The following is a 23,421-nucleotide window of genomic DNA, read 5'->3' on the forward strand; positions in this document are numbered from 1 at the left end:
AAGTAAAATTGTTTTTGCTTTTACCTGTTCAATTTTTTTTTTATTAAATGTTATGCATCGTAAATGGTGTTTGTATTTTATCTTAGAATATAATTTTTTTCTTCACCATGTTTTCTGAACAGGGCTTTGCTGAACAATAACTCAACTGAAACAATTGAGTAGTAGTACAGTACTCTGAATTGGAAAATGCTTAAATTCATTCTAAATGTAATGAACGTGTCCCTGTGTTGGTTATTGTAAGCTATGTAACAACTTGAAATGTTGTTACTAAAATAACCTTCAATTTTACAAATGATTTGGATATTTTCCAAGTTAACCAATTCAACTTTCAAAGTTTGGATCATCAAAGACTAAAGTATACTAAAGAATGATTAGGCTTATAGGACCAAGCTAAAGGTCAATTACTAAATCTCGTGTGTTAAGACTTTTAAGAAGCTTTTCTAAGCATACTTAAAAGTTAGAATGTCTAGCCCTTTCTTAATCATGACTCACAGGCCTATACCCTACAGCCCATAGCTACAGCACCGCGCAGTCATGCAGTCCACTCGCCCCCATATACATTAGCGCAATCGCGCCCCGCCCGTCAGTGCGAGACGCGAGAACGAGCCTCCCTGCCGCCTGTATCGATGAAGTTGTTTCAAAAATGGCGGATTTCCTGCCGTCCCGGTCCCTTTTATCGCTATGTTTTCCTAACTGTCTCCTCACGAGTAGCGAAGCGGAACAAGTACGAAAATCGAAGGAAATAGACAAGTGTCTCAACCGAGACAAAACGTATGTGAAGCGCCTGGTGAAGATTCTGCTGCTCGGAGCGGGCGAGAGTGGCAAGTCCACTTTCCTCAAGCAGATGCGCATCATCCACGGACAAGACTTCGATCAGAGGGCCAAGGAGGAGTTCAGAGGAACCATTTTTAGCAACGTGATAAAAGGTAAAGTCGAACCCTGCACGGCTCACTGTCTTATCAAGTCGTTTGGTAGTATTTATACGTGATTGTGTATATTGGGTAAGGGGCAAGTGGACTGTTAGCTCGGGAGTAGGAAGTTGCTAGCCGTGCTAGCCGTCTCACCATGACGCCGCAGCGCCGAGTGGAGGAGCACTTTCTCACTTTTCGCCCCAGCCGGGCGTCGGGCTGTAGCGCGCAGAGCTAGCCGACTAGCCGCTGAGAAACGCCCATGTTATTTGTGCTTGCCTGCCCGTGGGACCCAGTAAGACTGTTCAGCCTCAGCACAAACACCGTTCATTCTTTTGTGCGAAACTCGAAGCTTTGTTGGTAATAGTCAATGTTTAAATCGCAATTTTCACAAGGATCTGAGGGGTTTTCCCTAAAACTACAATCACACTAAAAGAGTCATGTTGTATTTACGTTGTTTTACCACCTTAGCATTGTGTCTTAAGAACCAGTTTTGCATAAGTGTAAAATGTTTTCTAACTAATTGTCCACCACACGCCCAATAGCGCAATGATTCAAAGGGATAATTACTGTTATCAATTCATTTACTGGTTTAGTCAGTAGCTGTCCTCCTATGAGGACATTTATGATGTCCTAATGCACATCTTGAAGTTTGACTGAATGTTAATTATAGACACGATTATTTGTTGTACCCATTAACAGTTTGGGCTCCTTAGCAACCGGCACACATATTAGATGCATACTACAATACATTAGACAAAATAAACCAAAGGGTGTTTTCACATTGAGACTTGGACCCATGTAAAGGAGCAGGCCCTCTCTCTTCCGACCATGGCCATTAGGACCAGTTTTAAGATCTCTCCATTAGTAAGCTAAACAAAGAAATGCCAGCCTATTCTTGTTTTTCTCCTGAACACAATTTATCCCCCTTGGTCATATGATCTGTAATTACAGCCTTCGTTGGTTTTGGTGGTATCTATAGTTATTAATACCATTTATCTTAATATTATTTAATTAAAAGCTGGTTGATGCGCTAAAACACCTGCAGCGGAAACACACAGATGTCTTCTTGATGATGAAACGACAGAAAAGGCAAAAACACCCAATTGTATTTTCTTCAGGATATCTTAAAGACATAATCGCTCTTTTGCCTGGGTGTGTTCAAGGTCGAGTTCATTTTCTACATACAAAGTCATGCATGTAGTCCTACAACTAGCCGTGTGTGTGTGTGTGTGTGTGTGTGTGTGTGTGTGGGCCAAGGCTCCAGATCACACAGAACGCCGCTGTCTAGAGAGTTCCCCCACGGTGCCACAATGACCCCCTGCTCCTCTCTCCAGGTGTCCGTGTGTTGGTGGACGCCCGGGAGAAGCTCCACATCCCTTGGAGCGACCATGCCAACCAGCGGCACGGGAGCACCATGATGGCCTTCGACACCCGCTCGGCCATGACCAGCGGCCACGGCACGGTGGAGACCAAGGTGTTCCAGCACTACCTTCCCTCCATCAGAGCCCTCTGGGCCGACGCCGCCATCCAGCAGGCCTACGACCGGCGCAGAGAGTTCCAGCTGGTACGTGTGGACCATCCATACCAAACAACAAGTGGGGCCATACAGTACGGCCCCTCTTGTTTTGGGATCTACAAGAGAGGACCTTAGAAAGCGGAACCCTCGCTACGACGAGACCCGTCTCCGTGGCCCTCGTCTTTGTCTGCCCTCCATTGTTCTATTTGGACCTGAAAGGGGAACGGGCGTGACGTTACTGGGTTACCACCAGTAGGGATGACGGCATTCGGGGCTTTCTAAATGACAACCGAATCACGCCTTTAAACATGGTATCGGGTTTTGTCGTTCTGCGGCCGGGTTTCACTAAGCCGAGCAGGGGTTTGTCACGTCAACGCTTGCTCAGCGGGTGACAGGGTGACCATATAAGCCTGTGAGAGGTAGTTGCATGCAATAGCATATGGTTAACCCAGGGAGGGAGTCAGTTAATGGAAGGGGTGATAGGGTTTGGTTGTTGATTACAGCAGAAAACGTGTCCTTGGTTTAGTTACACATAAATAAATACATCTCGCATAGATTTTACTTGCATGCATTATTCATTTGTAGAGTGTGCAGTGTTATAATGTTCAGCGTACATGATAAATGCATTTGAATGCGCCACAAACCACGGCGTTTTACTATAAGTGTATGAGAAATGTAAACCTCTCTGGGACACATTAACCGCTGGCCAGACGACCACGTATCCAAACTAGGGATGCACCGAAAGGAAAGCTCTTGGCCGAAACCGAAACCGAATATACTGAAACAGTTGGCCGACAGTGATACCGAATGTGGCTTTTGCTGTTTTTCCTTCATTTCATCATTCATTTGAACAGGTGCGCGCCTCTTTCTTCACCTCCGTGTATCATCATTTAGTTGTCTACCAACTTGCGTTCGGCTCTTTTTAAATCTCTCTTTTGATGAAGTACGCTCGGCTCATTTCACACCGGTTGCTTTTTTTTTTCTCACATCAAAAATAGAAATGTTCGGTATTTTTCTTCTGCCTTCTTACGCCTTCGGCCGAAACCGCAAATAATGTTTTGGGCCATTTTCGGCGTTGCATCCCTAATCCAAACACACCATGGCCAATGCATACCCTGTCGGGTTCTGTGCCGCTGTATTAGTTAAGTCAAAGTGCCTCCGATAAGTCGACGTCCGGAAAATAACTGGACCAGATTTAGAAAAACATTCACAAACGGGCTGTAGGAGACTGGATAATACATAGGATGTTTTTATCTGAATTAGTCTATGCTAATGATAAAATGAGTACTGTGTTGAAGTTCATAGAACACATTCTAAGAAGTTGAAAACAAAAGTACGATTTTAGGTTCACAGGCGCTTTACCATCACATGCGTGTGCTTGACCAGGGAAACTCTTCTCTATTCCTTAGGGGGAGTCGGTCAAGTATTTCCTGGACAATTTGGAAAAGCTTGGCAAGTCGGTAAGTTTCATCTGCCCGAACCACAAGGCCTTGAATGCCTTGTTTTCAATATTGTTTAAATATAATCAATATATATTATGTTTATATATTGAATGTATTTATCAGCTATTTCTGTGCTTAAACGAGGCCAAAATAACAAAAAATGCTCCACCTATAAATAATGATGGGTTGGTAATTATTAGATCACGTAGCGATATCTTGTTCCTTTAATGCCGATCTGTCCCCCACAATAGCACCTGTGTGGTCTCTTTGCGTGAATAGAGCTGGTCCTGTCTATGAACAATGTTCAAACCACCCAACCTATTGGTGGCCTGTGCGGAGATAGACAGGTGCTTGAAGTAAAGGGGAACACAGGACAGGCCGTTCTGAATTCAAAATGAGGCTCAGCAAAACCTGCACACTGCAGCTTTAACAGCCTTAGAATGTTACGTTGATGTGGAATGATCAATGTTTAGATGGCATGATGGAAGCTCTCCATTTACACTTTAAACCGCTGCAACTGTAGCATAAATGTAGTATAAACTCTATTTATATTCTCGTATACCCTCCCAACTCGCTTCATCTACTTTCTCTCTCATTCTGCCTGTCCCCTTTAGGACTACCTTCCCAGCCAGCAAGACATCCTCTTGGCCAGGAAACCCACGAAAGGCATCCACGAGTACGACTTTGAGATCAAGAACGTGCCCTTCAAGATGGTGGACGTGGGCGGGCAGCGCTCTGAGCGCCGGCGCTGGTTTGAGTGCTTTGACTCGGTGACCTCCATCCTGTTCCTGGTGTCGTCGTCGGAGTACGACCAGGTGAGGCCTGGTTACCGATATAGAGGGCTGATCAATGCTTTTCTGCAGTATTGAAGGGTGGGCTGGTGTCTTCTCTTTGCTGGTGTAATCGGTCCAGGTACTGCAGACATTGATACCGATGTTGTGTTTGGTAATTGCGTACCCATTACGCCCAGAGAGCAGCCGATGGTTGACGTCGAGCGTTGACAAATATCCTTTTACCGCCATCCATCTATGATGCTGACAAAAACGTGCATCCTTTATTTGATTTGTTATCCCAAAACCTTAAGTTACAGGTTAATAACAGTTTGGAGTCTATCCACATTTTTTTACAATATAATTGAAAAGCTGACCAAAGCAGTCAATGTGTCCTCCTGAATGTTTGATTTTGTTCTCATTTTTAATAATAAACGAAGCCCAATATTTGAATTGGAAATTCGATGCACCTCACCCTATAGGGAGGAGGAGGAGCGGTGAACCTCGCCTCCTTTATCTCCTAGCGTGACACACACACAATGCAGACGGCGTGTGTGTGTGTGTGTGTGTAACGCGTCTCCCCCCCCCCCCCCAGGTGCTGATGGAGGACCGGCAGACCAACCGCCTGAGCGAGTCGCTCAACATCTTCGAGACGATCGTGAACAACCGCGTGTTCAGCAACGTCTCCATCATCCTCTTCCTCAACAAGTTCGACCTGCTGGAGCGCAAGGTGGCGGCGCGAGTGTCGATCCGGGACTACTTCCCCGAGTTCCCGGGCGACCCCGGCAGCCTGGCCGACGTGCAGCGCTTCCTGGTCGACTGCTTCCGGGGCAAGCGGCGCGAGCAGCCGCCGGCGCAGCAGGCCCAGAAGCCCCTGTACCACCACTTCACCACGGCCATCAACACGGAGAACATCCGCCTGGTGTTCCGCGACGTCAAGGACACCATCCTCCACGACAACCTCAAGCAGCTGATGCTGCAGTGAGGAGGGGCGACGCGGGGGGGGGGGGGGGCAGAGGGGGGACCCTATGGACCGCGGAGAGCGGACGAGGACGACGGGAGGTCTGAGGTCAGCCTGCACGTCTGCCGGGTGTTCTTGGAGAACCTGCCGGTCACCCCTACTGCCACACCGTCGCTCCCTCTGAACTCTGACAGACACGGTGTACACTACCGGGCTGGGCGACCCCCTGCCCCCCGCCCCCCCGCTCTCCACCTCCACCTGCTCACTGTGACGTTGAACATAACCTTCCTGGGGGGTCGATCCCTCGCTCCCCACCGTTCTTTAAAACCACTGTAAAGGCTTCCTCTGATGCCTCTCAACCTGCCCCCGGCCCGTCATGGCTTTCTTTCTGGGGCCTTTCTGCGAGGCGTCGGTGCGGGTTCGTATTATCTGTTGCGAAGTGTTGCGGTCCGACGAGAGGCAGGGCCGGTGACATGTGGCGCAGGATCGGTCCAGTTGTCGTATGATTGTGAATTGGCCTTTTGTGAAAGTAACTTTTTAGGGGAGTAAAATTATTCTTTTATTTTTTAAAACCACTTCTGTACCTTCCATCTGCACTTTGATCACACGATTTGGCTGTGAGGCAGCAGAGATTCTCCTGAAGGCGATGTGTCGAGGCGCATGAGAGCCATGTAGATGATGTGATGATGTTTGTTAACATCGCTCAAAAACTTAGACAGTTTTACTTCTAGGTTTCAACCTTTTTTTTTTCTTCTCTTAAACCTAAACGGATAGATTTGTTTGCACGTCATTTTGTTATATTAACAGGTCTATAAAAATACGTAGCTATGAGTCCATCTTTAACTTATGTATTTCTTGTGGGTGTTCATACTTATGATTGTGACTGTAGATTATACTGTTGCAGTTTGACCATGGAGGTGTTTGTGAGAGGCTAAACAAACAGGAGCGAGCTTGTAGCAGTCCGGCACGTTCAATAAACGTAGAGATGTCTTTATTGGCTGCTCACGCTGGCTACGAAGAGGTAACGGTGAACGCTAATTCTCAGGGCACGTTTTGACCACTTTTTGTTGTTTGTGACGACATTAACGCAAACAAATTAGAGGTTTGATTGAACCTCTTTTCCTCCAAAAAAGACCCCTGTTTTGTCACCCGATGGCCACGCCTCTCCTATGTATAGCTCATCCTGGTGACCATTGAAAAGAAACAGCGTGTCTTCTTGCCTTTCCTTCCACACGGCTTGGGGGAAAGGGCTCTGCCTTTGTTCCTCTGATGAAGCCCTAGCTGGTCGCCGGCCCTTAAGTTTCCCATATTGGGTGAACGGCTGGTGGACAGGAGGCCCGGTTCCCCGTCCGTACCAAGTGCCCTCTCCTCGGCACAGCTTTGAAACCAAAAGGGATCAAGCTGGTGGCTCTGAACATGTGTGAGCTGAACGTTGTGCTTGTACAAACACCATTGGCTTGTGTGCATGTTATCACTCAGCCCGTTATGTATTTTCCACTCACGACTCTTCTCTCGTTGACAGGGACCAATGTCAGTCCAAGGTGTAATACAACACCTTTTTTATAATCGTTTTCTCGTCCCCGTCGGTGTGCAATGAAACCACAGCGCCCGCTTGCAGTATTCTCTAACCGTCAGTCTCGTGTATTCTCTCTGACCGTTGGTCTCTCTGTTTGCACATGAGAGCTGTTTGAATGCCACACTCTGTCTTGTTCCGTACAAATCTTAAACCAAGTGTGGGCCTGGGCACAGAGGCCTTTTGTACCGACCCAGAGGACGAGTGCACGCCCGTAGCCGCCTTCGTTGGGAGGTTTGGCTCGGGCCGGAACGCAAGCTACGGTCGCATGCATGACCCCGCTGCGGATCCCCGAGGGTGTAACATGTCTCAGCAGAGTGTTCCTGCGGACCTTGGGACCGACCTGGTCCGTGTAGAACAGACGGCTGTTTAGAGGAGGAAACGCATTCATCCAAGGCATCAGTGAGCACACTTGGCAGCATGTCCTCCCATGCGAACGGGATGAGGAACGTATCCTACTGCGAGTCCTGGTACCTTGTATTACCTGATTCTGAATGGGATGTTGAGCCTCAGGAGTAGGTGTTGGATGTCAGGTTCTTATTGAATCAGGATAAGGTGTGGCCTCTCCATCCTTGGGCTCCAGTGTTAAGTAGAGCCAAAGCTGTACGCGTCGGTGACCAACACATTGTTTAACGAGAAGTGCCACCACCCAAGACACACGTGTTCTTCTGAATGTGTTTTATTCTGGGTACCCCTGCCTTTTCGTCCTCTGTACTGATAAATGCCATTTTACTGTACTGTGCTCTAAAGTGTTCATATTTGCGATTCCATTGGTGTCAAGTAGCTATAGTGCCACTCATCTTCCCTACCTAGCAGGCCACCGTATTGATTTCCAGCAATGTTTGATGTGTCAGAAGTGGTTGTTTTTCTTCACAATGACAGGGGGCCAAAATGCTAATAAGAGTTGAGAGTTGCTCTATTTTCATTGGAAAAGTGTGCGAAAACGCAACCATTTCAGCCTGCAGGCGACCATTATTTATTAGAATTTAAAGTGGCAGCAACCGGTGATTTGAGAAATGATGTCACCACTGGCCCAACTCTCTTAACGCTACCTTTTTAAATTGACTGGAAAAGGAACTTATGTAAATCTCAACCATTGTGTCCACTACAAATCCACCTGATGTTCTCTAAACAAATAGTGAAATTCTGAAGCAATAGCTGGATGAATATCACTAATGATTTACAAGATACTAAAATACTTATTTTGAATTTTGAAAGTGGATCTGGATATTCAGACTTCTGAAGGAAGAGAATTCTGTTACTTGCACTCATGAGTGCGTTGCTTGCGGCCAGAGAGGGCTGTGGTTGGATCCATGTAGAGCCCATCATTATAATAGTAAATGGTTTGGACATTAGGCGAAGACTCAAAACATAGTGCATCCAATGTTTGAAATGCATGTTTGACCCTAACATTGAAACATTCAGACTGATCTGAAAGTAGGCTCTTCTCTCGACAAGCAGAATACAGGCGTTGAAATCGCTTTTGACGGTTGTAATCCAAGCCTGGTGCCTTCAACTAGAGCGACAGTCGTGCAATAAAACATCAATTTGTGTGGCTGTTGTATTCGGATGATATAAAGTGAATTTAACTGTATGGTGGTTGCGCACTTTCAACTCCACGCCTATTTATTTACCATGAGTAATTGTTATTGATCTACACTGAGATGTGTATCATGCTAATCCTTTACCCGTCGCTCTGCATCACTGCATCACCAGGCAGTAGGGCTTTGCTTTCTCTGTCGACCAGTACCGCCAAACAGAAGAATGCCTCAAGTTATTAAAATTGTCTGTCAATGTGATTCATCATTAATCATGTTCCAACCTGAGCCTTTTACGGGCCCCGTTTGAATCAACACCGGAGTTTCTGTTAGAATTGTTTGGCCACTGAGTACAAGCTATGCAACACTAGTCCACGATGGTATAATATGTGCATATTGTAAAATGGATATACTAAAATGATCGGTGTTGATATTTGTTGCCAATATTTTGGCCTAATGTAATCAACTCATTTTAATCAAGTAGCAGAGAAAAAAGAACCAATCTGCCAATTACGTTTTCAAGTGCCACTTGTTACAAGCTATGCCTTTTTTTTTTACAATCTTTTAAAAAGATTTTATACACTAGGTTTTTTTTCATGGGCAATATGAGTCTGATAAAGAATGCAAATATTCCTTGTCATTTGCTTCTGGTTTGATAACTTTGTTTCACTGTACATTCTAACTTATCCTGTTTTCCCAGTTAGTCTCAATAAAAACAAAGTACAAAAGTCATGGTTTGTGTATTTAAATGCTGATGCGTTTACTGTGTTCATTAAAATAATGATGAATCGATTCACAAAGTAGGGGCAAAGCAGAGTGTACAATAAGAAGGCCAAACATCTGTGACCGTGGTTTGGGAGTTGGTCTTCAGTAATGTGGACGGGTCAGATTCTGGATGTGAATTCCTGTCTCGTGACAGTGGACCTGCTTATCTCTGCTGTACAACGGCAACCTAACCCAAACACACATATTTGTTGTTGGCAAAATACTCATCTTGCTCAGCCTTTGTTAACGTTATTGCACATATCTAATATATCTACCTTTTATCTTTGTCTATCTATACAACACAATGTTACTCCAAAGTCCCCTCACAATATATGATGAATACGTCTAATCTCACCATTTAGCACTTTGAGATTCTTGAATATAAAGTGCATTATAAATAAAATGTATTATTTAAAGATGAACAGTAGCACCAATAGAGTTGCATATCAAAAGTAGATTTTTGGTAGGAATCGACTATATGTGCTCGTGTGTTACCTGCCAGCGCCATTGCCAGACGAAGTTCGTCTTTCAGAAGTGTCAGAACGTCGATCACTCCCTTCTCTCCCTAAAAAAAACATTCAAACACCAAACAGCAGCGGTAAATGTGTGTTTTATTGTTACCAGTTATTCCTGATAAGAAGGAATTCCCCGGACGTCAACCTGAGAGTTATATTCCAAAAGAACCTGTTTAAAAACACAACAAGGACACAGGCCGCTCGGGGAGAGCATTCACAAAGCGAGCTGCCGGGCCACATTCTGTGTCTCTCAGCAGGTCACTACGAGACTCCCCCCCCTGCCTCACCTCACACGCCAGCCCCCACAGGACCGGCCTTCCCACGAACACCGTCCTGGCCCCTAAAGCCAGCGCCTTCAGGACGTCCGTGCCCCTCCTCACGCCTCCGTCCAGGTACACCTCACAGCGGCCCTGCACGGCCTGCACCACCTCCTCCAACGCGTCCAACTGTTGTGTACACCCCACACACCAACACTATCCTCACCCCCATCTGACAGCTCACCCTCCAGCCAGACACCCAAGGGCTGGTTATGGTTCAACATCGTCGCAACGCAAGGAACCATAACTGAGCCCTAAGTCAAGGATAGGAGTATCATGCACTCGATGCATTATGCCTTCAGAATAATGCTGAAACCTCTGTCCTCATGTGATACTTGATGTGCTGCGTTGTGTGTACTGCGGTGTGTGTACTGCGGTGTGTGTACTGCGTTGTGTGTACTGCGTAACAACAAGACTTGAACGGACCGTTGCGGACACACCGTCCAGCTGTCGACCGCCGTGGTTGGACACCAGTATGCCGTCGACTCCATGGGACAAAGCCTGCCTGGCGTCTTCACCTTCGCACACACACACACACACACACACACACACACACACACACACACACACACACACACACACACACACACACACACACACACACACACACACACACACACACACACACACACACACACACACACACACACACACACACACACAGAAAGGTCAGATATTTTTGGACAGGTTTCCAAAATATTTCTTCCGTTTGAGAAGCAGGCAGTGGAAGTTGCGCGCTGTGTGTTTGCGTCTACCTGTTAATATTCCTTTGACCACCACTGGAAGTCTCGTGTGCTCTTTAAGCCAGGCGATGTCATCCCAAGAAAGGGTTGGGTCTATCGCCTTGGCTACATAGACCGCCAGTCCACTGTCGTTGCCATAGCTACCCTCAGAGAAGGCCAAGGATTCTGTGGAGAAATTAGACATACTACACACAAACCAACAAATGTAACATGAGTACTACTTCAATATCTACCTATTACAGAGTGCCTTTTATTGGAATTATATCAAAGCATTGTTTCCTCCACCTAAAAAAGGAATGCTTGAAAAAACTAATGTTCAGGTATATTATGAATACATTATTTTAAATATATGACAATAACACAGTGGCACCATATCCATATGCTTCAACTTGAAATTGTACTCCTCCTTTGAGTTTTTTGGTTCCTACCTGAGGTGTGGTTCCTACCTGAGGTGCGAGGGAAGCTTGAAGCGGTTGCGCACATCATCCCACCTCTTTCCAAGGTAGGGCGTGTCCACGGTAACGAAAATGGCCTTGTAGCCCGCCTCCTCTGCGCGGCGAACCAGGGACAGCGTCAGCTCTCGGTCCTTGTAGATGTAAAGCTGCATCCACAGCACGCCTCCATCGCTCGCCACGCTCACTTCCTCTATGGTGGACGTGGCCCAGGAGCTCAGCATCATCCCCGTTTGAGCTTGTTTACATGCTGAGAAGAAACAAAAATACGTTACAGAAGGTATCTCCTGCAAGTGGCCATCGTGTCCATCGCTATTCATGATCACCGTAAAGGGACAATACAGTCATTCTCCTAGGCATAGTTTACTTTAATTAATGAGGTGTAAGTTTACAGCTATGGACTGTGAAACGGTCAAACCTGGGATGGTTTGGCGGAGAGCATTCCACCTTATATATGAATATGCTTTAAAGGTGACATATTATACCACCAGGTGTGAATGTGATTACACAGACACTCAAAGCCCAACATATATTCCTACGGTTGCACCATTCCTCCATCGGTCTAACGTTGTTGCTCCGTCGGCCCTCTCTGTGTGAGCTTGGCCCCGCCGGCCCCTACCTCTGGCTGTGGCGGTCTCTCCGTCTGGGTGGGCCATCCGCTGCATGGCCGTGGCGGCCGCACTCAGAGGCGCGCTGAGCGGCTGGCCCAGGACGGAGCAGGACGTGTCCACCTCGGAGACGTCCCGCAGCACCCGCGGCCGCAGACGCCACCTGGGGACGTCATCAACAGAAAACGTCTTTGAACCAACCGGAATAAACGAACAAATCGGTTTGTTTATGACAAACTGCGGTCATAAACAAGCACGGATCACGCACTTGCTCGCTTGGAAAATTGCAAAGAATGTAGACATCATAATTATAGTTTCCTACATGGCAGCACTTTGTGCGTTCACGTTACATCAGTCGCCGCCATTCCAGCGCTCACTGCACACGTTTGTTGATCAAGCGGGCATGTTTTACCATTTGCATATGAAGTCATAAGGTCAGTATGGCCTCGATACTGCTGGTTCACCTAAGGTCAAAGGTTGGGAACCATTTGTATGTTTGTGGGTTAGTGTGTATGTCACAATTGAAGTTGTGTTTGTTTTGCCCCTAGGGGATGTGCTTTACCAGAGTTTAGTACTTGGTATATTGGTGTATATATATATATTATTGTTCATGTGGTGTAGTTAGAGCTAGGCCATTTTTAGAAGCACAACTGGTATCTGTGGCAGTCGCAGGCCTGTAGGTCGCCTGTCCAATCAGGCTAATCTGCACCTCTGTCCTTAATTCTGGGTTTTACTCAATAGTGATCATCTGGGTTCAGACCAGTGTCTTCCATCTAACTATAGGTATCCTTGGGCCAGAAATAAAATGAAAGTTGGCATGGTTTGACATTAATCATGTGAAATCTCTCCCCATGGAACATTTCTTCCTCTTTACCATGTCCAACTCAGTCCCAGTGGTCTGCTTGACCCTGGGAAGGGTATTTATGCTGTGATAAGGGGGGTTTCCTATCTGTTTTGACATTAGAGTTTTGGCCTGGATGTTTGTACTCTCTCAGAGTACGGCAGTGGGTACAGTGGTTCCCCTGGCGCCCTGTTCTCATTATTATACTCTCATTAAACATCCCTCAGATATCCCCCAGTGCCTCCTCTTGGCCCTGAGGTTAGGAGGAGTGAACAGCGCGGAGGGTTTGAACGGCCGTGGCTGAAGTCGTCAGCCATGGCGAGAGAGATCCAGTACAATACACTGTGGGTGAAGTCAGCCATGGCGAGAGAGATCCAGTACAATACACTGTGGGTGAAGTGGACATGGCTGCAGGGCTGCAGGACAGGTAAAGGAACCTGCACAGCAGAGAGGTCAGCAGATTGGCATGGCCTCAGTGTCAGACTCTGTGGCTACAGCGGCTGTGCAAATGCAAGAACTATCTTAACACCTTTTAATAAGAGGGAGAGGAAGGGAGTCACCTCTTCGCCCAAGAAGAATGTACACAAATTCCTTTTGAATTGTTGCAATATGAACTCTTTAAGATAGGAAAGGCAATGTTTTGTCCAATAAATACCTTTAAATGTAATATTGGTTTCGGGTTTTCTATTATAATTGTATAGTTATGATTGATACTCCTCCATCAGTTAGACACCAGATTGGCTCCTTGTCGGAGGCAGTCGAGGGTGTAGACAGAGCTGACCTGTGCCTCCAGTGCTCTGTACCTGTTGAAGGCAGCTGTGTTGTCCTCTAGTGTCTGCTGCTGGTCCGCCCCGGAGCGGTAGTAGTCGTAGACCGCCTTAGGGAGGATCCTCTTAGCGTCCACCTCGTAGTCACTCACACAAACGCGATGCTCGGACATCTCGGACACACTTGTAGGAACCTAACTACTACAGACACCTGAGCTAAGGCCACGAGCTCTGCTGTGTGTGTGAGGAAGGGGGGACCGACTGGGGGGAAAGGGGTGAACCAATGGTGGCCTCTTTAATCATTAAACTGCTGGCTTTGACCTTTACCCTGTTCGCCTCACGAGTGTCCACACCACCCCCACATGTGCCCATACTGTATGTGTGTAAACGGTGTGTATGCAACAAATCATACAATGTTTGCCGTTTCATTTATATAATGATTATTGTTATTCTATATTATATTACTATATATTATTGGTGTAATCCTGTAGTATACTTTAATGTACCCCCCCCCCCCCCTACTTTCTATCAGATGAATGCCCTTCGGGTCAGCCTTCCTCATCAATGAGTTCAACCGTCAATGAATTGAGAATATCTGTATCTGTTCAAAGGGGTTGGAGTGGAGCTGTTGAGAGTGAAAGGCGGTTGTAAGGACATTTGACTTGAGATGAAAAACAAGTCTTTTATTTGAATTGATAAATTAATTCAAATAAAATATTTTATGGAAATTATGTATCCTTTTAATCTCAGAGTATATTTATTTAAAATTCAAGATGTTGTATTTGCCAAACATTTGCGACATAGTGCAGGGGCCTTTTTTAAGTGCAGAAATAATGTGAAAAATAGATAACATAAATGATCAATTTAATCAACAAAACTTGATCCGTTTTTTGAAGACGTCCTTTGGTCCATAAACGATACCACACGCACTCTCATCCCAACACAATCATGTTGAGATCCAACAGTAGGAGAGTAGGCCAACGGTAACGACCGAACTAAGGTCCCGTCCACACGAAGCCGAAACCGTTACGGTTTCGATCTATCCGGTTTCGGAGTATCTCCGTAAAGACGGAGTCAAGCGAAACCGGGTAGATCTGTAGAAACGCTGTAGTACACATTCCAGGCCCATAAGGGGCGCTGCTTCTGCTACAAAAATAAATAGTAAGAAGAGGCGAGCATGCGCATAAAGGGTGAGACTCCGCGGGCTTAACAGTCATTGGCTAGAGGGTCGAGGGGTGGGGCGATGACGTCATGGTTTACGGTTTCAGTCGGTTTCAGGCGTCCACACGAATCCAAAACGAAACCGGGTAGATTTGAAACCACCTCCGAGGGCGGTTTCAGAAGTTTAAGGTTTCGGTCAGCGGATTCGCCGGCTTCGTGTGGACGGAAGGCCGAACCGTACAAGACCTTTGCGGTTTCGCCATGAAATCGGCTTCGTGTGGACGGGGCCTAACGCCTCGTTTCCACATACGTATGTTTTTCGTATCCGTGCTTCCGTAAATTTACGGAAGGAGTCGCTAGTGTTTTACGTACGGACATGAATTTATTTACGGACAAAAGATGGGGGAGCGTATGATAATGGCCGTTTTTAGGAGACCGGTACTTTGGAACATGAGGATCGACATATACAGAGATAAAAACAAAACCAACCAGGCTTGGAAAGAGATCGTGAGGAGTTTGGCCTGCCAGGTACTTACATGTTTTGTGAAAAACATAAAAACGTTCATACGGTATCTCCGTAAAACGACGGCGAAAGTTACATTTTTTGAACGTATATTACGGACATACCGGACAGAAATTTTACAGAGGGGAGGAGTCTCGGAGGAAAAACGGACATTACGGAGAATCACATAGGAATGAATGGACTTTCGGTCGGAGACGGTTGGATCGCATACGAGAATGTACGTATGTGGAAACGAGGCGTAAGTGGATGGAACCAAGCGGTCCATTTAAAGTTTCGGGTCCGAGGGTATTATTTCACAGTAAACTAAAGATCAAAATGTAGATCAACTTGAAATCTAGGCTAGCCTTTTGGAAAGCTGTTATAACTGGTTCGTAACTACATAACCTGGGGATATTGAGCGAGAATTGGTAAACATGTGTCATACACACACAACCTTTTATCTGGTTCCGTTGTATGGTAGGCAGAGCTCCAATCTACCACCTTGTCGCAACTTGTATAGGCAGTGTAATTACTGCATATCAAGAGTTTCTTTTTTTTGTCAATTCTGTTGTATTTGTATATTTCTTGGTTTGATGACAGTTAGTCTCAAAGGGCTTATCAGGCCACATTTATTTTTTGTCTTGAAGATAAAAAGTAAACATAGCAGTAGCCTAAAACTCAAATCATAGCTAAAGAAAATCTGTAGGCCTTATCAGTTTGACGAAGATAAACGCCTCATGCAACTATAACATACCTACAGTCGTCAACAAAGCTGCTTGTTAAAACTCACTTTATTTAAAACACTTATCTGAATCAAATTAGCATACTGCTGTAAAAAACAATGACCTGTCTGCTCCCGTTAGAGTACTTGCATGAACCATTTATATGTTGATCTGAGATGCATATTTTCCAGAACTTGTTCTAACCGGTAATCCGATATTGCATATTTGAAGTCGCTTTTTCAGGGTTTTTTTCTATAATGTCTCGCTGCGGCTTGTAGGACATGGACATCCAACGTCCAAGTGCTGTCACGTGATTCCACTTGCCACCCCCACTGACGTCACTGGCTAATGACTGAAACAACCTAATTGTGATTGCAAAAACATGCATTTGTGAAATGAGTTTTTGATGGGTCCACTCCTTAAGCCAGGGGTGTTTCTAGGCTTCATAAACATCCGGGGCTTAGCCCAGACGGAAAATGAAAATGCCAAAATGATTTCTATGCTTTATTTTGCATGAACATTTTTTCATAATGCTTCACCTAAATAAACAAAATGCGCAGTTTATTATAGCTTAAAATAGCTACCCAACTGCTTTGCTGCTTGTCCCCAAATGTCTAAAGTTCCATTCAAGTTATTTCAGAGTAAAATTAATACAAGTGAGACAGACTTTACACACACATCTGACTGGGGATAGGATAGGTTAATTCACTTGAGGTGATAAAAAGGTTATATTTTTTAACTGTTTATTCTCTTGCCAGAAGGACTATCTAGACTAGGCTAGTACTAATAAATAATGAAAAATATTTTTACTTTTATTTAATTTAACACAAAAATTATATTCGGGGCTAAGTAAACACAGGGTCTGTGATTAGGATGCCTGGGTTCAGGGTCTGCGTTCAAGGCCTAATCGACCAGGTAAACACGCGTCCTGCCGTGCTCCTCCGAGCTCAATATATTTATGATCCAAAATCTGACCGCAGCTGACCTCAGATCTGGTGAACTGGGCTTTTATTTCCTTCGCTTCATATGTTTCGACCAATCCTGTTGCTGGAGGCCGAGTTATTTGCAGACAATCTAGACCAGCCCATGAACATTTTAAATGTAAATACACAGACATTTCTGTATAATTAAGGTGCATGACAGCTCCCTCTGCTGGACAACAGTCTCACACCAAACTACATCTTCCGTTTGAACCAACGAAGCTATAGTACATTGATGTGAGACGGGTTGGTGGATTGAACGTGTTGTAGTAGCAGAGAATGGCCTGCGGGGGCAGTATGTACATTGTTAAATACATGAATAGGCTGGAATTTAGTAGTAATATGGAGGCATCATATTTTTACAAAATGGATTATGTGAACATTGCAGAATAACAATCATGTATATTAAATGTATTGCAGGAGTTTAGCTTGACATTAACCAAGTTACAGTAAACAGTAAAATTAAAGGAATACAAATCAACAACTCTCAACACAAAATTAGCATATATGCAGATGATCTATTATTATACCTACAAACCCCATCCCTCTCACTCAATGAAACCTTCAACATCATTAACAATTTCTCAAAAGTCTCTCACTATACAATCAACTGGAACAAATCAACCATACTCCCGCTATCTGGAGACGGTGGAACTCTGTAGCCCACGACCCTTCCCTCCCCCTCACCACAGGCAACATAAAATACCTAGGTATCACAATTTCCCCCAGGCTGTCAGAGCTATTCAACCTCAACTATGCCCCACTCATCAAGAAAATAGAAGATGATTATAAACGATGGAACAAGCTACCACTCACACTCATAGGCCGAATTGCTACAGTCAAAATGAAAACCCTCCCCCAGATTAATTACCTATTCTCAATGTTACCGACAACCCCAACAGACAATTGGTTAAAGAAATTAGACTCTCTCACCACCCACTTTTACTGGAAAGATAAAAAACCAAGGATAGCACTCTCAACACTCCAGAACTCAAAACACTTAGGCGGACTGGAAGCACCCAATTTCATGCACTATTTTCTGGCAAATCAATTACAATACCTATATAAATGGACTCAACAGACACATTCCAACCCATGGCTCGATCTTGAACAAAAATTATGCTCCCCCAACTCAATCACAGACCTCCCCTTTCTACCACAGTCAATCAAAAAATTGGACTTCTATCATAACATCAAAATATCCACAACTCTGACAGCCTGGTGGAAAGCCAACAAAATCACCAAATCATCACTAGCACCGTGCAGGCATACACCCATCTGGCACAACCCGGACTTCCGTCTGCACAATACACCGATCTATCTCCCCAAATGGCAGCAAAAGGGCATTACCCACCTCCATCACGTTTTTGAAAATCACGAATTTATGTCATTCAAAGCAATAATCCAAAAATTTGGGATTGGGACAGACCAATTTCTTCACTACCAACAGCTTAAAGCCCTAATCAAATGCAAATTAAAATTAACCAACACCCTACAACCTTCCAAAACCAGCGAACAGTTACTGGACATACCCAACAACCCCAAAAAACTTATATCAAAACTCTACAGAATCATCGCCTCATCTAACCCCACAATAACGCTTCCGAAAAACAAATGGGAGGGGACTTAACTCTGTCTCCCGACCCCGATTTCTGGACCCAAATCTGCAGAAACGTCTTCACTATGACCACCAACACTAACTTACAACTCATACAATATAAAACTATCCACAGAACACACATCACTCAAGAGTAAAATGTTTAAAATGGGATTATCTGACACAGACACTTGCTCACAGTGCACTTCGGGGAGCATTGACACCTATTTCCATGCAACTTGGCTCTGTCAACCTGTTCACTCTCTCTGGACCACAGTAACTAACACACTATCTTCGGTCCTGGACTGCAGAGTCCCACTGTCTCCAGCACTCTGTCTTCTAGGAGACACCTCAGATTCCCCCTTCCCCTCAAAATACAAAACCCCAGTCCTTGTCTCTCTAGCTATCACCAAGAAAACAGTCTTTCAAAACTGGAAATCTAAATCATCTTGCCACTTGCCACAACCATTGGACCAACTTAATCACAGAATTCATCCTGACGGAAGAAACTGCTGCATATAAAAAGAACAATATCTCCGCCTTTAAAGAAATCTGGAATCCCCTCATAACATTTCTACAAATTCAACAGTTAAGGTAAGCCATGTACATTCAACAGTTAAGGTAAGCCATGTACATTCGAAGCCCCCCCCCCCCCCACTCTCTCTAGTCCCCCCCCCCCCCCCCCCCCCCCACACACACACGTTCCCTTTCCCCAAACACCTTATAGCTACACACTTGCATATACCTACCCTACACACATAGCACCATACTCCTCCTTTCAGACCACATCTACCACTCCACATTTCTCCACCATTTGTCTCTGTCTGCCTGTCTGACTGTGCGTCCCTGTGTCTGTCTGTCAGTATGTATGTTAAAGCTTGTTTCTGTGTTTTTCTTTCTTTGTGTCTGTTATTTTACTTTTTGTGTGTGTGTCTTGCGCACTTGGGTATATGGGTTCGGAGCCACTTCAATCTCCTTTTATTTTCTTTCATTATTATCATTATCATTATTCTCTATTTTACTTTTGTAAATCAAATTTTGTTGAATAAAAATAAAGTTGTCCTCTGAAGAGGGGTGGTGGGATATAAAAAAAAAAAAAGGTTAAAGGACAATTAAATGAACCGCATCAAACATGTAGAAGTCAATGTGGGATTTTAATATATAAACAAAAACACTTGACAGAAGTTTAATACAATTTTGTAAAGGAAAGCAGAGGAAAACATTTTCCCAAATGAATCTTTTCAAAATGTCACCACCATTCCGAAAGCAAGTGAAGAGGTTTGTGTAAAGCAGTCCTCCCTGACCAGCTCTGTCCCTGACTCTAAACCCTGACTCTCAACCCTAACGCTGAACCCTCTGAGGGCATGGAGACGCGCCTCCAGTGTAAAGGTTCGAACCACAGAGAAGGAAGAAAAGAGGAAGCAGTAGAGAGTAGTGAAGTAGTGAGGTTAGTGACAGACGTGAGGGAAAGGCGTGTGGAAGCACACGGTTACATGTGGGGTCAAGAAGATCACTCCCACTGGAGGTCATTGATCCATCAGCCTCAGACTGCTGAGCTCAGCAGGTCTTCTGGAGGACGAGGCTCAGATGAACTGAGGAGACGGGACCAGCAGGATGTCAGGATCAGGGCGGGTTTAGCTCAGGTGCGTCTACCCCCGACCAAACAGGATCAGGTGAGGTTCAGCTCAGCTGTGTCTGCCCGGACAAAACAAGGACATTGATTAGGTTCAATATTCAAAAGATGCAACATTATCTGAACCAAAGATAAGTCATTATGGAGCAGGTAGGCTTTAGGGCGCCTTGCTCAAGGACGCATCCCTGTATTCTGAGGACTTGAACCCGGCACCATTGGTTTGAGAGTTGAACCCCCAACCCCTTACCTTGTCCACTATATCCAGATGATGCACACTTATGAGGAATCCTTGATGGTAGAGTTCTGGTGGTCCTCAGGATTGTACGGCTTCTCCATCAGTCCTCCAGATTCCTGGTCTGGTTACGAACGTAATTTGGCTCTAATGTAAGGTAACAAACACAGTAGTAGTTGGGCTCTAATGTAAGGTAACAAACACAGTAGTAGTTGGGCTCTAATGGCGCGTAACAAAGTAGCAGCTGTAGTTTGTCTGGTAAACAACCACAATAGTATGCCGTAACTTGTACTGGGCAAACTAATCCTGCGTTACAACAAGTCCACTGTTTACTTTATGCAAACTTACGAGGATCCTGGTTGGTGGAGTGATGTCGTCCTCCAGAGTCTTGGCTCCTCCATCAGCTCTCCTCAGCCAGAGTCCTGGTCTGGAACAAACAGCGCGAGTCTGGCCCTAAAGTCTGGTAACAAACATGTAGTTGGTCTTATTTTTAAGCCCTTTATTTCCAGTTTGTTTGGTTAATACAAACTTACAATCCTTGTTGGTAGAGTGATGGTCATCCTCCAGATTCACGGCTCCCCTACCAGCTCGCCTCCGCTCCAGAAACACGTTCTAGTAAGAAAACACAGCGGTAGTTGGTTAACGCTTGTCAAAGTAACAGCTGTATTTTGCCCTTTAAGTCAACCATATAGGTAAATACAAACTTACGAGGAATCCTTGTTGGTCGATTCCTAGTCGTCCTCCAGCAGCTCTCCTCAGACAGAGTCCTGGTCTGGAACAAACAGCGGAAGTCTTGCTTCAACATGTGGTAAAACAGATGTAGTTGTCTGGTATATATGGTACAAACGCCGGTAGTTTGTGGTAGCAGTATTCTACGAGAAGTGGCAGTGAGTGTGAAGATCACTTCAGAGTCAAGCTCCATCTACCCCACGACAGACGTCCTCCACCAGGCAGGGCCTCCACCAGCTCCTCCACCAGGCAGGGCCTTCAGCACGACTCCTCCATCAGCTCCTCCATCAGCTCCTTCAGCACGACTCCTCCATCAGCTCCTTCAGCCATGGATTCCTGGTCTGGTTTCAAACACAGTTGGTCTCAGCAGTAAATCATCTGGGGACGCAACACACCCCACCTCCTGCATCTGAGGTTCACTTGTAAAAGTGAAGACAAAGTTAAACCTATTTAAACACTTAAATTAGACAACGTCTGCAGATTGTCGCGTTCAGTAATTCATCCACTACGGTCGTAGCAGCACTAGTAACATTAATGGCTCATATGACTCTTGCATAACCCCCGTATGAATTAACTCACAGCTTGGCACAGATTTAAAGTCATGAGATGATCAAAACCAGACCTAAACTAGAGTGGATTTTAGTGTTTCAGATGAGCTTGGTGATGGTTACCCTCTGGTCCGGTGCTGCAGGCCCCTGGTCTCCAGCCTCAGTCTCTGGTCCATCCTGGCACCACAAGCCTCCGGTCCCCAGTCTCTCAGCCTCGCCTTTCAGCTACAGCAGCAGGGTTATATCAGAATTTGCCCAACAATAAACTTAGACTCATCCGAAACCGAGTTACACAATTAATTGCACTATTATTTCATAACTCAAGGCCAGAAAAGACTTGAGACCAGACATGAGCATCCCGTTTTCGGGAATGAAGACAGAGCAGTCCACAAGTTTAAAGAAGTGGTTCAAGCCATGCATTGAAACTGACCTGAGAAGACTCTACTCACACAGAGCACTGGCCTGTTCTGGAGGACTTCTGACCGGAGCTGGAGGTCTGGCTCTGGGTGAGGAGGTGGAGGTCTGGCTCTGGGTGAGGAGGTGGAGGTCTGGCTCTGGCTGAGGAGGTGGAGGTCTGGCTCCGGCTGAGGAGGTGGAGGTCTGGCTCTGGCTGAGGAGGTGGAGGTCTGGCTCTGGGTGAGGAGGTGGAGGTCTGGCTCTGGGTGAGGAGGTGGAGGTCTACCTCTGGTGGAGGAGGCAGACCTTGGGACAAACTACATGTTACCTTTTTAACCTTGTACAGTTCTAGAGTATCTTCTACTGTAACATGTGGGAATGACGGCCATTGTTTTAGCTTTGATATTATCCAGTTGGTAACTCTGCACCAAAGTCGTTGTTTAACGTCATTCCATTGGGTAGGGTTTAACTTCTGTGGCAATTAATGATAGCAGATATTTAGAACGTACAAAAGCTGAAGTAACAAAGAACACTAAGCAGTATTGATATTAAATCAAATATACTCAGCCATATTCAGGTGCTGGGTTCCGTTGAAGAAATGTCAAATTATCTTCCACCTTGAAATGATTTTCAGCCTTCCGATGTCAAAAATGGGCCCGCAAGTAGAACGCCGTTTTGAACGCAGTGAGAGTCCCGCAACGTCGTCGTGGTTAAAAGTACGGCGCAACCATCGGAAATTATCAACATATTGTACGACGTACGTCTCAGTATGTATTTAATATCAAACTTTAGTTGTTTAAGATAGGGGGCAACAATTCCCAATGGAAACCGACTACAACGTTCTATGCTAACCATTGGGACTAAATCAAGTGACCGCACTCAGAACCTTCCACGGCGGGAAGCACAAACCGTCCGACCGGAATCCGAACATTCCGGCCGGAACCAACCAAAGAAAAAACATAACCAGCGCCTCACCTTGAGCTGAACGGAGGAAGATCCTGAAGTCCAGCGATGGTCTTCATTAAAACACAGCCAACAGACTTACCTTGAGGAGATCTGTTTGTTGCCGTTGGTCATTAATACTATTCAGTGTACCTTTACATTATTATGCACCCAGTGTGTACAAGTTATATCACTCAAAACCATACGAAGAACCAAACTACCATGTACGTCCCACAACAACTTTAAACCTAAAATCATTC

General features: G+C 45.3%; 2 protein-coding genes and 1 long non-coding RNA gene across 10 annotated transcripts; 1 reads left to right on the forward strand and 2 right to left on the reverse strand.

The window, feature by feature from the left end:
* Positions 1-310: 310 nt before the first annotated feature.
* gna13b (guanine nucleotide binding protein (G protein), alpha 13b) lies at positions 311-9,443 on the forward strand. Its single transcript, XM_060045976.1, has 5 exons — positions 311-926; positions 2,246-2,475; positions 3,837-3,887; positions 4,484-4,684; positions 5,235-9,443. Exons 1-5 carry the CDS (start codon positions 644-646, stop codon positions 5,622-5,624), a joined length of 1,155 nt encoding a protein of 384 aa, XP_059901959.1. The 5' UTR covers positions 311-643; the 3' UTR covers positions 5,625-9,443.
* A 3-nt stretch (positions 9,444-9,446) lies between these two features.
* On the reverse strand, positions 9,447-13,988 carry hao1 (hydroxyacid oxidase (glycolate oxidase) 1). Of its 2 annotated transcripts, XM_060045977.1 has the most exons (8): positions 13,756-13,988; positions 12,123-12,274; positions 11,498-11,753; positions 11,064-11,236; positions 10,735-10,826; positions 10,279-10,437; positions 9,972-10,041; positions 9,447-9,663 (listed from the first exon to the last, which is right to left on the reverse strand). In XM_060045977.1, exons 1-8 carry the CDS (start codon positions 13,890-13,892, stop codon positions 9,596-9,598), a joined length of 1,107 nt encoding a protein of 368 aa, XP_059901960.1. In that variant the 5' UTR covers positions 13,893-13,988; the 3' UTR covers positions 9,447-9,595. The 2 variants fall into 2 exon arrangements, with proteins under 2 accessions (XP_059901960.1, XP_059901961.1); XM_060045978.1 differs by lacking the exon at positions 10,279-10,437 and having other exon boundaries at positions 13,756-13,987.
* A 5,828-nt stretch (positions 13,989-19,816) lies between these two features.
* Positions 19,817-22,050, reverse strand: LOC132453076 (uncharacterized). Of its 7 annotated transcripts, none has more exons than XR_009524572.1 (7): positions 21,947-22,050; positions 21,473-21,616; positions 21,255-21,318; positions 21,080-21,158; positions 20,895-21,006; positions 20,589-20,670; positions 19,817-20,370 (listed from the first exon to the last, which is right to left on the reverse strand). It is a non-coding gene; the product is annotated as an uncharacterized LOC132453076 (long non-coding RNA). The 7 variants fall into 7 exon arrangements; XR_009524570.1 differs by having other exon boundaries at positions 19,817-20,376; positions 20,562-20,670; XR_009524573.1 differs by having other exon boundaries at positions 19,817-20,376; positions 20,562-20,693.
* Between the last annotated feature and the right edge of the window lie 1,371 nt (positions 22,051-23,421).

Source organism: Gadus macrocephalus, chromosome 2, assembly GCF_031168955.1.
Source record: "Gadus macrocephalus chromosome 2, ASM3116895v1".
NCBI classification, from domain to species: Eukaryota; Metazoa; Chordata; class Actinopteri; order Gadiformes; family Gadidae; genus Gadus; species Gadus macrocephalus.